At 34.0% G+C, this 18256-nt stretch overlaps 1 protein-coding gene across 1 annotated transcript in view; it reads right to left on the bottom strand.

Annotated features, from left to right (window-relative positions):
- Positions 1-10173, bottom strand: part of LOC124359794 — a 32873-nt gene extending 22700 nt beyond the window's left edge. Inside the window, exon 1 of the mRNA XM_046812826.1 lies at positions 10036-10173. Coding sequence (XP_046668782.1) covers positions 10036-10048 — 13 coding nt within the window. The 5' untranslated portion in view covers positions 10049-10173. The remainder of the gene's footprint in view (positions 1-10035) is intronic.
- Between the last annotated feature and the right edge of the window lie 8083 nt (positions 10174-18256).

Raw genomic sequence — 18256 nt, 5'->3', positions numbered from 1 at the left:
ATACGCCGCAACTCTACTCCGCTATGGCTGCAGTCCATGATGCGCACCTACTGGCAATGTTACGGCCCCATGCTTTTCAACTATCTTGTATGAATTTTAAATACCCCTCCCTCATTACACTCCCCCCTCCCCATACACACCATTTTAGTATGTGCACGCCCAGAGGACCAACGAATTGCTACGTTGCTTCCTGCTTTCTATACTCATGAGAAAGAAACTGTTTAGATTTTTGAATGCATTTCTCTATTTCTCATGTTTCCTGAATTTTTCCAAAGCTATCTTCCAATTGTTTCATGCCAGTTTAGTGAATGACCTAACTCCCCTCGACCAGACGTATGTGACAAAAATAGTCGTGATGGTAACAAAATGCAGCGTCTTTAATGGGGCTATATTCGAACCAAATTAAATTCACTGTACAGGATTCTTTGAACTGCCTCGATTTGGATTTAATCTTGCCTTTCCTAAAACAATCAAACAGGCTGAAATGCTCCTTTTGCAATATCTGCACTTGTACTCCCAAGAAGGGATCTTACTTTCGCCCTGGAACTGTATGCATCCCGATCTGGGGCGCTAAACAAGGATGGCGGATTCATCACAACGCTACTCCAAGTGTCTACTTCCCGCTATATGTCTTATCTTCATTTACACTTCACTTGAGATTTCCAAAGGGGGGGTTTTTTAAGTAATGTTAGTACAGAGGACTGTTTCTTAGACATTGATAACAAACGAACATCCGCAAAAAATTACACAAAAACAATAGCAGCTCAGCTGAGTAGACAATAAGCTTATGAACGAATAAAAACGTGGCCGATCACCTACACAACACAACACACGCGCACTGAGCTGGTATGATATCCCTCCGCCAGGCGTATCCGTCAATGCTGGAGGCCTCGGCGGCGACGGCTGGGCTCGGGGTTGCATTCGATCGGCTGCTCCAGCTCGGGCGCAAACCGGCCAGAGTCGGGCTCACCGGCACTTGTTAAATTTAGTTGTAACACGCGCATACTTTACACACACAAGAAACAAATTTAGATGCATACAGAAAAATAGACTATCGGGGGATCTATATTAGTTATTCATTCGTAAATTTTAGTGTGTATACATATAGGTAAATTTAAAGATAATTTACATTATTTTTTCTTTTTTTTGCATAATGTTGGGGCGGGGGCACGTGCCCCGTGCCCCCCCGGCCCGAGCCACTGCTGTTGTCATTATTCTGACATTAAGATAATAGTTGTATATATTTCTATTTGTAACAACTTTTATACTTATGTTTTAGATACATTGAAAAGTATTAGTTTAACTGCAAACTCTGTTTAGTAATTACTGATTCTGCCTTTACGATTATTAAAACTGAGGATAGTATTATTTTAACTATTTCAAACATTAGTTTTTGTCACTCTGTAACGTTTTCTGTTTACATTACTTTTCAAGAAGAACCTTTTATCTTAAAAAAATGTTTTTCTGGAAGTGCAGTTACCAAAATCAACCAATGCCTTCTTGGTATTAGGCGTGAACTTGCACCATAAAATTTAAGGGTAATAGCTAACATTTTCTGCTTTTAGACAGACACTCATTCTTTAACACGATTATTAACAAGGTAGGAATACGCCAGACGTTACAGGCTTCACTAAATTTCGAGGCTATGGGGATTATCTCAATGATGTCCTAGTGTGATATGTGGTTGAAGCCATTGTCCGAGAAGCTGCTTTGACTTAACTGCCACCAAAAAGCACTAAAAGTTACTTGCAATCATGCCGGGAGGATTGCTGTTTCCATGGATCTTCCTATTATCTTACAACAATTAATAATGCTGCTACGCTCAGGCTGCTTGCTCATGTAGGCTAATTTCCATAAAATATATATTCAGAAATTACAATGTTGTAATTTAACCCTTTGGCTGCCATGCTATATTTGTATTTTATGTTTAAAGTCTGTCAGGCAGTTTTAAGTTACCTGTGTCTGAAGACTGCCAAGCCAAACTACCATATGCCTACCTGTACTGCCACGCTGAAAATGAGCATTTCGCATAGGTAAACCAAAAACGATAATAACTTTCTTTTTTAACTAGCTAGGATCATGATTTTTGTTTTGTTTTAAACGTAATGAAATTTACTATAACTGATATAACTTTTAAAACCACTTCAAATTAATTAACATATTTAAATAAATAAATTAATTAATTAAATTAAAAAAATGTTCAAAAAAGTTTTTTTTGTATTGCAAAACACCTTATAAATACTATAATGGGAGAAAATAAATGTTTGTTTTATGTTTACAATGTCATTGAGAGTCAATGTTTAAAAAATTACAAAAAAATATTGGAAAATAAAGTTATAATGATTATAACACTGAATCACCGCGGCAACGCAAATTTTTTTAATATTTTCATAATTTTATCAATGTGGTTCCAAATACTTGCTTGAATTGGTAAACATTACTAGTCTTACACTAAATTCTCTTTTTGATGTTGTTATTGGCAGAAAATTAAACTAATAAATAGGTTTTATAGTTACAAAGAGCCTTTAAAGTTAGAAAATAAATTATAATATTATACTTACAAATGAAGTTGGATACAGAAGATTGAAGAGAAACAATGGCAATAAAAATTGCTTTTTCCGAGTAAAAACACTATGAACTATGAAACTACAAATTATTTTACATGATATTAGGTTGATATTGTTGATATGATATTGTTGTCAACGGCATCGGCAGCCGGCAGGTTTGCGACAGACCAACAGCCACACAATTACGTCGTTCTTCTACATGGCGTACTATATACAGTAAGATTTTCGTAATAACTGATATTTTATGAAATAAAAACACTCTTTAGCTATTATTTTTATGTTATAAGAATTACATTGGTGGTTAAATAGCTGTGCTATAAGCCAAAAGGAAGAGGCCGATAAATTCGGCCGCTGGCAGTTTTCAAATAGTTTTACTCGGCCGAAAATATCGGCCGCTGGCAGTTTTCAACTAGTCTTAACCGGCCGAAAATATCGGCCGCTGGCAGTTTTCAGCTAGTCTTACCCGGCCGAAAATATCGACCGCTGGCAGCCAAAGGGATGCTAACAAATTTATTCTTTGCAGATGTGTTTGAAATAGTGTACCAGCATGAACATTGTGGGAATAAACTTATGTTTTATTTCATGTGGAAATGAACTTATATGAGATTGGTACTCCAATCTTGCGGTGACACGAACAGTGGCTCCTGTGATTGTCGGGTGTTTCAGAGGGTGAACCAGTACAGTACAAGTACCTTGGAGTCATAATGGATTCAAAATTAAAATGGGAACCACACATGTTAAAACCTAAACTAAGGAAAATGATTTACGTATTTCATCAACTAACTGAAACATTAGATCCCAATGAAGTTAAAACTATTTATTACGCTTATGCACAATCGGTTTTACAATATGGTATTCGTATGGGGAGGGGCTTACATGTATGTTTTAGATCTGTTAATGATTGTTCAAAATTTAGTTATTAAAGCAGCGTTCAAAAACACAACAGATATCTGAATATATTGCTTTATACTGAAACATAATTTTTGTCAATTCGGCAGTTATCAAAAAGTTTACTGGTTTTCGCAAGGAGTCACAGGCAGGAGATCGTCACACATATATACTACTTAACAAGGAATGTTGTTAGCATAGGCCTGCAGGCTCCCAAGTAGTAAAATCGTACAATCACACCAATCCATATTACATTGCAAAATTCTTACTCAGAAATATTCCGCAACGCATAAGAGACCTACAAGTCCCGCTGTCCGCGCGCGCGAGCGCGCGCGCGTGTGTGTGTGTAGTACATAGATGGGAGCAGCGACTCTACTCTAACGTGTTCAGTGCCTCCTCCAGACAGAGACACGATTTTTGTATGCGGACAGCGGGACTTGTTGGTCTCTTATGCGTTATCACACAATAAGCCTCTGTGGCTCATGTAGGACTAATTTCGAGTGTGTAAAGTGTACTGTGTTTGTTTGTAAGTTCTGAAATAAATTTGATTTTTTTATTTCTTAAAATCTTCAGTGCAAGTGAACTGACTACCAAGGAATTAACACATATAAACGGGGTCAAAAATGTCGAAACCAAAATAGTTTGTACCAATCTAGACTGAAGAAATGGTCCTTGATAAGAAAAAACTATTTTCATCATATTACTCCAGGCATCCAAATATAACTCTAAAGTAGGCATAGTTGGAGCCAGAAAAACCACTCATAAAAACTGTGTTCTGTTACTAAATGTATAGACGTTTACAAAACCATCAATGTCGACTATTTCAATAATCTCATCAAATTAAACTCAGCTCCATTATAAAACTTTTTTTCTCACACAGAAGAATTGATTACAAGCAAATCTGGAAATAATTTTTGGAACACTTCACCAAAAAAAGCAGACAAAAATAAAACACAACCTTGCCAACCAGGGCCACCAACTGAATATTTTTCATCAGAACACTGACTGCATAAATGGGGGGATAAACAGACTAAACACATGTTCGTGAGCTCCATTCATCAGACCTGGTGATCTTGCCAGAGGATGGACTTAAAGAATGACAGCTCTCAAGTACTAGATTGCCAGGCTACAACTTCATATGAGGTTTCTCTGATCACTTGCAGAAAAGGAGTGGCAATTTTTCTTAGTGAAGTTCTAGGAAACAAAATATAACAATCTCACAACTGGTCTTGCAAACATACATGTGAACTCACATAGTACACATGACCATCTGCAAAACCACAAAATACATAATTATTGGTGTCTACAGATCACCAAGTGGAAGCTTTACCAATGCCCTTGACATATAGTCTAGCACACTAGACTTTAATCAATTTAGAAATGCCCCCATATAATCAAGGCTGATTGATTACACGGATATTAGTGTGAATGGGGTAAATCATGACTACACAAACAAAAAGTTAAGAGACATGTTGGCCATTCATAACATCAGTAGGATAGATCCTATCCAGTAGAGTAACTCAGAACACTAAATCATCAATTGACTTGGTTACTATAACCTTGGTAAAAGTAAAATTGACAATGATTTTGTGGCTTATAAAACCACATTGCTCAACTCTGCACAAGTATTAGTACTTTAAAAAAAAAACTATTTCCTCTTCTTTAACTAATAGACACTTTAACAGGAAAATATGCACTATTTAAACACCTACTTCATTTAGGAACATGTGAAAATGTTTAGAACACTTTGTAGAAGAGTCCTATTACTATTTTCACGAAATTCTCATTCAGAACCTTAATCTAACATGCTCACATAAAAATCCCGTTTGAAAAGAAAGTCAAGATTTAAAACAACTAACTTAATGAAGAATCTGGAATATTTAGAAAATGTTTTCTCAAAGCACTGGAAAAGGAAAGGTCAACTGGCAGGGAGGACGATAAAATATAAATTGCTTCTAGAAAAATGGACTATTCCCTTTACTTGAAAACCCTGATAAAACAGAGTTTATTAATAAAGAACAAACAGACGTCTATTTGGGAGGTTATTAACTATGAATGATGTAAAAATACCATAAAGAATGAACCACTTAGACATAAAAAATAAACTCAGGGCCGTTCTTAAATCACTCTTTTTAATGCTAGATTTACGCCGTAAATTAACTACCAACATGCAAAGGCTATGGTGATATACCTAACTTAATTTCTTATCCAACCACATCAGAAGACGTCGACTATGCACTCACATTCCTTAAATCAAAACCATCAGCATGTGTTGATAAATTTATCTCCACACTACTGAAACACTGCATGATGAAATGGCGAATCCCTAACGTCACATAATCAACCTGTCATTATCACAACGTATTTTTCCAATGAAACTAAAACTTGCAAACATATTTTTGAAACACAAAAAAGCAGTATAAAGACAGTTGTTATCGTTTGAAAAATATAGACCAATATCGATTCTCCTAACAATATTTCAATTTCAAATAGCTTTGTGCAAACAAAATGTCCAACAGTATACAATGAACAGTGTTATTTTGTAATTTATTATTACAATGTGTTGTTAAAAATAGGTCTTATGTACTACACAATCATTTTACAATATGTATATACATGTACAACTTGTAAATTGAATACAATAATTCGTTAACTAAATAATCCTTTTATCTATTCTCATTTTTTTTTAAATGTTGTTTTCTCTTCTTGTCATATCTGGCAAAGATCTAAAAAAGTTTGCTGCTATGTATGTAGCCTTCTTTTTGTAGAACTCTAGATTATGATGTGTAGATATGATGTGACTTTTATTTCTAGTGTTGTACTGGTGTATTTCAAAATTTCACAAAAATGACATTCTATATAGAGCGTAGATTTCTGAATTAATTTTAGATCATATTTTGCAAACATGATCATTCCAAGTTATATGTTGATCTATGTATAAACCAAGAAGTTTGTAGTAGTCTGAATTTCAATCAGTTTACTATTGAGTGTTATGTTTGGAGCATCTGATCTATTGTTTTGTATGGTTTTAAATACAATAAAATTAGTTATCTCAACATTTAATGTTAAGTTGTATTCAGTGAAGTAATTTAATATGTTTGTTAATTCTATTTGCGATATAAACTCCACATGGTTTACATCGTTAATATGATATCTTAACATTTGAATGATCTGCATAGCGACAAAGGCTGTTCTGGGGAATATTCATTAGTGCTAAGCCTATATAACAAGTAAACAAAAAGAGGTCCAAGTATGGAGGCCTGAGGGACACCGTATTTGACTGGTTGTGGATCAGAATGAATTTTATTTACTCAGTTGTAAAGAATAATCAATATTTAAATGTTTTATGTGTAATCTCTACAAACTCATAACTGTTTTCTAAATATGATGTAAACCATTCAAGTCCATATTTTTAACACCAAGCAATCTTAATTTACTAATTAGTATGGAGTTATGAACACTATCAAAATGTTTTGATAGGTCCATAAAGATTCCCACTGTGAGTTGGCCTTTATCAACAGAATTTACTAGTGAACCTATAAATTAAACTACTGCTGTAGTCACAGATTTACCAGTGCAACGCCCATGTTGAATACTGTCCATCAAATTGTGATCTTCTAAAAACGATATAAGTTGAACATGTACCAATCTCTCTTAGATTTTTGAGAAAGTTGGAAGTAAAGAAACTGGTCTGTAAATGTACAGTTCTCTTTTATCATTTTTCTTATTGATTTGAATTATTTTTAATAAAGGAAAGTAACCATATACGAAAGATTAATGTACAAGGTGTGACAGTATTCCACTTGGGAGATGCCTTGCTAATTCTATTATCATTACTGGAACTTCACCAAACCCACTGGAAAATATGTTTTTGAATTAACTTTTTACTGTTTTTATTCCTTCACATTAACAGGTTTCAGATGAAAAGTTGGCTGTATATTTAGCTCAGTTTGGGAATTCTCATCAATTAGGAATGTCCAAAGTAGAAAAAATCTTACTGAACCAACTGATAACATATCTAACTACTCACAACATCTGATAATTCAGCAGTATGGCTTCCTTTGAGGGAAATCCACCACTACCGCTATAGTTCAACTGATGGAATTCATTATCAATCACTTCGAAGAAAGTACAACTGCGACTGTCATGCTACTATATTTCAATAAGGCATTTGTTGCCTAACTCACTCTCTACTTCTCCAAAAAGTAGGTAATGTGGGAATTAAGGGAGCAAAGCAAAACTGACTCAATATCCTTTGAAATTAACTCCTTCGTAGCTTTGAATATGACAAAGCAATATACCAACATAACGACCTAGTTATTAATGAGACTAAAAACACAACAATTATTTTTAGAAAGGCCAAAGAATCAATGAATAATATGGATTACCCGAAATAAGTCAAGACAACGAAGCAAAAAACCTAAGCATAACAATTGATGACAATCTGTATTGAAACTCACACATTGATAATCTCTGTAGTAAGTTTAACTCTAGTATCTATGTTCTTAAAAGAGTAGAGGTCTTGTAATAATGGTACTGCCAGGACACAATATTTCTCTCTTTCCGAATCTCACCTAAGATATGAATAAAATTATTAGTATGGGGAAACTCTTTAGCAAGAAACAGGGAAGGTATTCTAGTCCTACAATAAAAACAATTTGAATTCTAGCAAAACTGACTCACCTACACTCATGCCGTCATGGGGAAACTCTTTAGCAAGAAACAGGGAACGTATTCTAGTCCTACAATAAAAGCAATTTGAATTCTAGCAGAACTGACTCACCTACACTCATGCCGTCATGGGGAAACTCTTTAGCAAGAAACAGGGAACGTATTCTAGTCATACAATAAAAGCAATTTGAATTCTAGCAGAACTGACTCACCTACACTCATGCCGTCAAGCATTTAGAGAACTCACGATCTTGACAGTTGTCTCACTTTACATCTGCGAGGCCACATGCTTCACAATAGCTCAGAAACCTGACCACCTAGGTAACAATCACAGCTATTACACTAGAAACGCCTATGTTTATGCCTTACGTATACACCATCTGACTTTGTTTGAACAGAAATTTACCTACGTGGAAAGAAAACTATACAATCAACTCCCAGACGACCTAAAGAGTTGCAGATAAGACAAGTATTTCAAGACATCACTTAAGACCTGGCTGGTACAGAAGTCTTTTTATACTTCAAAAGAATTTTTTAATGTATGACTTTTTCATGACGCCATTATTGTACTCAATGTTCATGTAAATAAAGAATTTGATTGATTGATAACATATGACATGGACATTGCAATACTCGAGATCCACAAGATATCTGTAGGCTATAAACCTTGCATGAAACTGTATTTCTACGCAGACAAGAATGAGTTCTATAACGGTTAATGTATATCCGTAGAATTTAGCTGAATGGCATTGAAGCCTACCATTCGAATTCATTAAAAACTATTCATTAAGCTAATAAGACTTTGGAATTCAATCATTTGACACAAGTTTAAAATGTAAGTAACTGTAACATTTATAAAACCACTGGCAATTTGATGTGGTGAGATAAAGTTTATCCATAGCAGTGTTATGTATCAGTTGGTCTCCAGGAGTTATATAAAATATTTATAGTTATTTTTGTTGCATCATGTCACATGGAAAACCCATTTCACTTTATTGTTCAATGATCTGTCACTTTGTTATCTACATCCTGTGAGTTATCTAAGATTTCATAAGGGAAATCCTCAAGCAATTGTAACAAATATAAACTTGAACATTCCAAGCAATTTGAAAAGCTTCTCACGTTATTATCTGCTTCAATATTACTCCTCAATAATTAAAACTGGATTTTTAATTAGTCACATAAAAGTGTGGCAGTGGTGTATATAGAAAAGTATTCCAGGGAGGCTGATTCACAAGGTGGTGTAGAAAGTATAAAATATTCTTCACATGTCTAAGGGATCTTCCTACTGGAAACTTTTTAGCTTTACCTCTTATATGTGTTCTAGCTTAAAACAAACTATTTTGTGTAATTTTAATGTGCATCTTTAAACATTTCAGAGATACCCTCTGAGCCCTCCCCCCTTATATACCTCTATGATTTGTAGTATAAAGTATGTCTTTATGAAAATATAGAACACATATTTTTATTATTGTTTTTAAAATTAAAGTTGAATGAGCAAACTAAAAATATTTGCATACATTTTATTTAGACTGGTGAGGAAGGAGATGATCAGGTATTTGGAGGTTAAAAAAAGATAAATGAAATCCTATATGAAAGCATACGTTTAAGAACTTTTGTGGATTTTCATTAAAATGGTTGGTACCGTGTATATTTTTTTATTAAAATGTACTGTATTGAAGTCCATTTTTTAAAAACTTACAATAAAACCATTAGTAGTGTCAATATAAACAATATCGTAACTGCTAGAGCAATATTTTTAAACAACTGAAGGATTATGCATCTTGACTCCATTTCAGTTAGCAGCAGCACGGATTAGTTTCGTTAAAAATGTTTAAGTATAAAAAGATACAATAAAAATACAATAAAGTACAATACGCAGATGTGGTTAAAAGTACGATTAGCATACCTGAGTCAGCCATTAGACCGGAGGTATGTGTGTGGATTCAGTAAGTATCTCACATTTACTGAAGGTAATACTTGGACCAGAGTGGAGATAACGATTATTGCAAAACCAAGTGCCTGATAACGTCTGGTAAATCTTCAGTACCTATCTATTCTACTGTAACTAATCTAGTGAATGCGTCGAGTTGTACAAATATATAGCACTTCAGGTATAATAGTGTAGTTAATTTTACAATAACGTAATAAATTTTCCTTTCTTTACCCTGTTTAACTTTTATCAAATCAGCCATGTTGTGTGTCAACCATGCACACTAACTCTAAAACATGTTCTTAATTAAAACAAACTAATGTAGTGTTACTGATTATTTTGTATGGCAAATGTCTGGAAAATCCTCTTTCCTTCACAATCCTTCCTTCGTCAAAAACAAACTTCAAACAAAAAGGATCAGGTTCAGGTTGCCACAGTAATTTTTATTTCTTTACAAATTATATGACATTTAAAATATAACTTTTTACTTATGTCTTTAAATGACTCAACACATTTACAACAGTGTATGTGTTGATTCACTAAAGCAGTGTATACACTGCTTTAGTGTATTTGATGCATCAGCATCAATATTCATGCTGATGCTAGGTATCCCTGCTGGGGTTCAGCAGAGTCTAAGTCTGCTTCTAGTATTTAAGCTGTGAGGCTTTGTGTCTAAAGACATATTTTCCTCCCATTTTCAAAGTTTTAATTTTTTAAGGATTTTTTATATATAGTGAATTAAGGCTGCGCTCTACCACTCTGGTGAAGGCTGATGCAAGGGTTTTGAATCTGCCTCTTTGTAGGCTCATTTTTTGAGCTATTACAAACATATTGATGTCATTTAAGTAACTAAATATTTGTATACGTGCATTAGTTTTTGAAATTTCAATTTCGATTCAACTTAAGCTGCACATCAGGTGGAAAGTTTTAAAAAAAAAGGGTATTTTCAACGTTTCATAAAATAAAAACGTGAATTTTTACTAAAGAATAAAATACAGAAATTCGTAGATTGGAATATAGTAAGAGCAAAACTGCAAACGGTTTATTAAAAAGATCTGAAGTTAAGGTACAATAAGGCAGACATGAAAGGTCTGCAAGCGCTATTCAACGCTCTATCAGGTGGCGCGCGTGGCGGCTACAGCCGGAAACTGTAGGCAACTCTCCCACCACTACCTGCTGGATATTTCCCCTCATCCGCTTTCGCTAGGTTATAACGTGTGGCCTTTCAGTGTTGGTGTTCCTTCTATTTGTTGATTTATAATATCTATTCATACATTAATAATCAAGTTCCTATCTTGCACAAATGAAAAATTGTAGTCAATATTTTGTTTTTAAATAATAATGTATTATGAACAAGTATGTATAAAGTATGAACTACAATATTTTTATTTATTCGTCATCCGATCAGTGTGAAAGGATAGGATCGCATAGGATCACGTCTTTCCAACGGCAATGGACGAAACACTACTTACACGCCACCGTTGCGCGCCCATGCTATGAATGATCGTGTCGTGTGGAAGCTCTCATATACATCTTCATATCACCGAAATAGTGTTGGCGAACTCTTTCCGTAACAATAAATTCGTAACGTGTAACAACTACCTCTACCTCCTGGGGAACAATAAATTATTGATTAATGTCAATATTTTCCAAAATATGAGTGACATACCTCATTATGAGGTATTTTGTTTAGTGCAATAATATAGTCTAACTATAATAGGTTTTATTTGACTTAATGTATGATTGCTTCATTTGATGGTTAAACAAATCTCATTACATGAGCAGCTATTACCCAATACAAAATAAAGGAATTAAAATTTTAACATTTTAATTTAAAATTCCACTTTTAACTTTTTACTACAAATGCATATTGCCAGAACTAGTTGACCCAAGATACCCTCGAGGGCTTCCTGTGAGAGACAGACTAGATGTTTTATAACTACAATTTTATGTTAGTACAATGCAATAGACGTGACAAGAGCAGCTGATATAGTAATTCATTTAATTCACATATATACCTATATTATCCCTTACAGTCATGGAGACTAGTGGTAGCCTACCTGTTAAAAAACAAACTACGCAATTAAATATGACAGATAGGTCCGTATGTGTTATTAGTTTCAATGCAACATTAATATTTTTGCGTAATAAGGGTAATAGAAATTGTATTTTTATAACTAAAATGAGTTGTTTCCAAAATTTGAAGAAAGATGTTAGAGACATTTAATACATTTTGCATTTAATCCAGTATACAGGGTGAGTGGCTCTTGGTGTGACAAAAATTTTTGGGTTATAATGCAATGTAAATGTGATACAATGGTGGTTATAAAAAAGTCTAACTCCAAAAATTAGGTCTGAAATGAATTATTTTCAGTTTTTCTAAAAAACCCGTGTTTTTGTACGTAAATCTGATATTTCTCAGCAAAATATGTGAGCAAACTACGTCATTTTTAGATTCTCCGTTAAATTTTCAATTTGAAAAAGTTATCGGTTCAAACGGTAAGAAAAGAAAATCAGGTCAGGTTTTTGCTTCAGGTCGATTCAAATGGCAAAGTTGCTAAGTTTAAGAAAAACTGAAATATCATTGAACCCCATCTTTTTACCACACCCCAAAAACTTTGCCATTTAATAGGCTTTAAAATGGTATGCCATATGACCATAGTTAAGTATTCTGTTATTTACTTTTATCGGTTTGAATATTAAAAACACGCAAGCTACAAAAAGATTAAAACAATTTAATAACAACTGTACTTATTTTTTTTTTTTATAAAATGCCTCATAAAACAAGGAATTGAAGATTACAATAAAGTAAAGCAGTTTAAAATAATTTTGTGGATGCTAGTTACAGATTAATGGTCACATCCTTTATCAATGTTTTAATTCCTTATCATATCACTTTCACCAGTATTGTACATTCATTCCTTATCTTGTGTTGTAAGAACAGTGTCCACATGAATTACTTATATCTCCAATAAACTATTTTTCTGCTCAATTTAGTCAAGTGTAGGCTGCCATGGAGTTCACTACTGATATACGCTGATATGCACTTTATTTACGGGTTTTGTGATGGAAATGCGCATTGAACTCCATGACAGATTTACGTAGAAAAACACGGTTTTTTTAGAAAAACTGAAAATAATTCATTTTAGACCTAATTTTTGGAGTTAAACTTTTTTACAACCACCATTGTATCACATTTACATTGCATTATAACCCAAAAAATTTTGTCACACCAAGAGCCTCTCACCCTCTATATATTCAGTGTAATATACTCAGGTCAATTTTTATCCTATACAATTTGCTAAGTAAAAACTGTAATTTCTCTCATGTTGGTCTTGTGATATTTTGCTTGATTGTAATTTTAATGTCTTGTTGTGACTTTATTTTTTGTTGCTGAATTTTGTTATGTTACTATTGTTCAATTCTGTAAAGTTTATTGTTGTTACAAAGTTATAATTACATTCTAATTTGGCAGACGCACAGAGAGAGTGACATGTAGCTGTGTGTATTAAGTCGTAAATATATGAACTGAGCTCATAAACTATGCAATTTTTTAATATACTGTTGCTGGTAGCGTGGTTAGTTAGTCTTAAAAATCTTATATGATCTGATATTTCTAAAAAAATGAAAGAATGATTATATTTACAAGAAAATATGTGGGTTTACATTATGTATCAAAGAATGAATAAAATTATGTTAGTTTTGTTGATAACATTAAAATTATTTAAATTTTCTATGGTTTTCATAACAATTCCTGCCTTGCCCAGTTTTCCACGTATTCCAGATCGGTAGACACTCTGGCCTGACAATCGCACTGGAATGATTACGTTTCTGTTCGTTTTCAAATATTTCAGTAGACCGAATTTAAATTAACAAAAATAAAATATATTTTACTAAAACGTTTTATTGCACAATAATAAAAGTATGTTGTACCAACGAGTAAGGTAGGAAAAGTACCGGTTACAGTTTCACACTGATTTAGCCGATCTCCACACTACGTGGCGCGAGTGCGTTGTTACGAGCCGTACGTCACCCAACACATTTTCTTTCGGCAAATAACTGAGATGCTCAGTAGTCCCGATACTGCGATCTCTGGCCTGTGGTACATCGCAGTCTTAACAAATCTAAAACATGTACTGTAATAAAAGTGAAAGTGTCATGTAATTTATTTACATGTAATATTTGAAGGAAGCCACTTCCAGTCTGAGTTTTTCTATAATATTTTACGTATCATGTTTTGCCTAAATTATACTACAATATTTTATATATGTTTAGCGATAGTTTTCATGTGTATCTTTGTGTCCATTTACTGTCAGTATATAGGGGCAGACTAATGTGAATAAAGCATAGTCTGCTTTATTCGCATGTGGCGTGGGTAAAGTGGCTGAAGAGTGAAAGGCCTACTAGCCCATCCCTGTTAAAAACGAAGCTGTGAGCTCCAGCGCATGTGTGAGTCGGACGTCTAACACCTGGCTCGGGTCCTCCGCTCGGCAAATGTCGGAGGCGCTCGGTACTCTAGGGAAGTTATAGCATGACCGGTGGGATGCGCGTGAGGAGTGGAGGAGTTGAGCGCGTGGGGGCACAATCTAAAGTAGGGGAGTGAATACGGTGCTACTAACCCTACTGAGAGTTTTCGGCTCCCGGCTCATAGTGGTGGCGGGAGCCGAATATTGTAGTGTTTGCCAACATTTCTAGACCCTTATGTTCTTACCACGGTGGTCTTTTATGATGAGCAATTTAGTATAGGAGACCTTGAGAATATTTGAACATTTCTAGACTCTTTTGAAGTTACGGCGACGGACTTTTATGATGGGGAATTCAATACAGGTAATCTTGGAAATATTGGGACCGGATGTACGTAATCTTAACAATGACTATGTTCTGCCGAAATTGTGTTCATAGCTCACCCTTCTTAATGAGTTCGCAGTAGAGATACCTGGTGGTAAGAAAGGGTTCTCATAAATTGGGAAAGGGTAGGAATTTATATTATTTTTGATCTCCAACGACGACAACAGTTCAGAATTGTAATTGTTACGCTTTGTTAGCCATTAAAATTCAATTTATCGTATACTAACCGTGTAAGCTTCAGGATTTACGATAGTAGATACAATTATACACTACAAAATTTTCAACTGACATAGCCTAGCTGCTAAATTAAAAATTAATATAAAACTGGTTAAACTAATTTGTCAATATACACAGTAGAATAAGAAAAAACTCAGTTTTATCTACCAACTTGTATCAAGTTAATTTAATGATGTATACTTAAAATAACAATAACGCCAACGATCCACACGCAATAGTTAACATAACAATAACCCCGTTGTCGATGAAAATTATTTATTTATCTTCGTACTACACCCAAATCAAAATTGTCCAGATTACTTTTAGTATGTTTGCGTTTTCTTACTTTGTTGGGCGTACTAAAAGAATTGCCAATTGGACTTATTTTTTCCTCCTTCAAAATTCGTCTCAGCGTACTTTCAGAAATTCCAGTTGCCTCTACGACACGCTGTTGAACTTTCTTCAAATTTATAAGTGTGTTGGTTTCTGCTTCCCGTTTCATAAAATGGGAAGCACTTCTCTTGCTTGGCCGTGTATAACCTTTCTACCTCCAATTTTACTTTTTACATTATGATCCATCTCAAACTCTTTACTTAAAACGTAATGAGCATAACGCAATTAATTCACAAATTGTATTACAACTCGTGAATTGGCACAAGCGAATGTTTTTTGGGCGGCACGTATAGAAGACTGGAGACCGAAGTTTACAAGGCTAAATACGGGAACAGACTGAGCCGCTCCACCCCCCACCACTTTAGTTCCGTCTTTGCCTACGGCGCATCTCGAAGTCACCGGTCATGCTATAAATTCTCTACTATAAGTTCCGATCCCTTCCACAGCAACTACTCATTGCCTTCCCTACAACCGATTTTGCCAGCGCTCCAAGCGGATGTTTGATACATCGTACTGCGATTTCTGGCCTGTGGTAGAGCGCACCCTTAAGTGTTTCAAAATAGTTTAGCATATTCTACCTTGTATTACAGATTTTACCACAGTGAGAGTGTGAAGAGAAAAATGATTTTACATAATAGTTTAAACCCCTATGACTTTTTAAACGTTCCTTTAAAAATAATTTTATTGTCAAGTATGTTACTAAACTAATAAATAAATGGCATTGCTTGTCCATCAAATCTGGTCAAACAATTCACCATCTTAATATGTTGTCTACAGTTGTAGAAGCTTTTATACATTTACTATTTTACTAGCATTTATCCGCTACTTTGCATGCAATTTATTAGGCATTGCTTGCGTTTGACCGCTGCTGGTACAATTATTTATTTATAAGGTTTACAGGAAAAAGCCATAACCATTTAAATTATTATTAAGAAAGAATTATCCAATCAATATTTTGATCTGAAACCATCATGCGATGCACAGTTCACAGGTATGGATGTTTTTAGTGCACTGAAAACAAGGACATAAATGTTGTATCCTGTCCTAAAAGGGAGCCAGTTCCATTAAGATGACAGTGATTGGTAGGAATTCTGACATTGAAACCAGTGGCATAACTAAAGGAGGGAATAAGGGTAATAGAACCTCTCCAAAAGTACTAAACACTTAAAAAAAATATTTATAAAGGCAATAAAAATTGTTAGAAATACTCAATGATAATCAGCTGAGGTGAGCTCTTCAACAGATTCATCCCTCAAGCAGAGTCTCAGTAACGCCACTGATTGATACTACCAAAGTAATTGACTCTATGCAACAATGATTGTATCTCTGTTGCCTCGAATGACAATAAGGCGTGTTTAATTTGACGATCACGCTATGAGGACTAAAAATATCAGGAACACATTGCTCTTGGACAGGAAAATCCCACATTATAGATTCATTGTTATCATCCTTTAGGATCAGGTATTCTTGGAGTAACCCTTGGGGAAAAAAGGGAACATATCCTGTCCCACTTGTGGTACTTTTTGAACCCTATTACTTTTGATTATTACTCTATAATTTTCTGTCATTGTCTTTTGTTTCTTTATTACTATTATTCTCGTTCATGTTTCATTAATAATAGCCTTAAGTAGAAGTTATTCAGTTTTTAATTTTATTACACGGCTAAAGAATAACAAAATAATCTTTCATAAATCACATGGTATTATACTTAGGTACTTTTCAACTTTTAACATTCAAATTTATATAATTGATTAAACTTTATTTTTGACGGCATCTTTAAAATTTGAGTTGCTAAATTTGTTATTATACAAAAAGGTGAGCATGTGGCACCTCTAAAGAATAACAGATCTAATGGTGAAGTCAATAATATTGGCTCTGAATATAAGACAGTTGTGAATTTCTAGTGTGGAGGGACAATTTTGATATAAGTGGTGATTAGAAATTGTTTTTTTCAAACCGGTTACTGTGTCAAAAATAATTTAAATCCTCTTACGAGATTTTTGTATCCACCATTAATCCAAATTGTAGGTCTACTGTAAAAATACTTCGAAAAAGATGAAAATTAAATAATCAAATAGCTATGTGAATGCACAGTAGCTCATTAACATTGCATTTCTTAAGAGTGGCTGTAATGAAATAATCTATTCCATAAGAGCAATGTTAACCTTAAACACCTTTATGTCCTTAATTTGGAATGTAGGATTACGGAGGTATCTAATTTTAAAGATGTAATTAATACACATCAAACACTGAAGTTTTTTTTTATTGTAGAGTATAATTTTTTTAATATTTAGTCAAGAAACACAAAAAAGTATGACATTTTTCTAAAGAACATACCTTGGATACTAAGAAACGTTTCGATATGTATTAAGTATATATCTTTAAAACGAGATACAAAAATAAAGATGTAAAACTATTTAAGGTTTAAAATTGTTCTTATGGGGCTAAAATCAAGATTCAGCCAGCTCTTAAAACTCATCTTTAATAAAGAGAACGGCCAGCCTGTGAGTCGGTGGTATTACTTTTTGCTTCAATAGTTTTTATACTATATTTTAATGTAATGTATTAGGTACAATAATTGATGTTTGTGTGTCAAATTGATGAGTTATTCAGTGCAAGGTATATAGAAAACAGTTTAGATATGTCTGGAACCCAGAAAGCATTTTAATTTATGATATATATTTTCAGTATAAGAAGGTTAAAATTGAGACATTAAAAATTACTTGGTGACCTATTACCA

The sequence above is a fragment of the Homalodisca vitripennis genome, chromosome 4 (genome assembly GCF_021130785.1).
Source record: "Homalodisca vitripennis isolate AUS2020 chromosome 4, UT_GWSS_2.1, whole genome shotgun sequence".
Taxonomy (NCBI): Eukaryota; Metazoa; Arthropoda; class Insecta; order Hemiptera; family Cicadellidae; genus Homalodisca; species Homalodisca vitripennis.
Note: the sequence above shows the minus strand (reverse complement) of the source record. Positions and strands in the feature narration are given on the sequence as shown.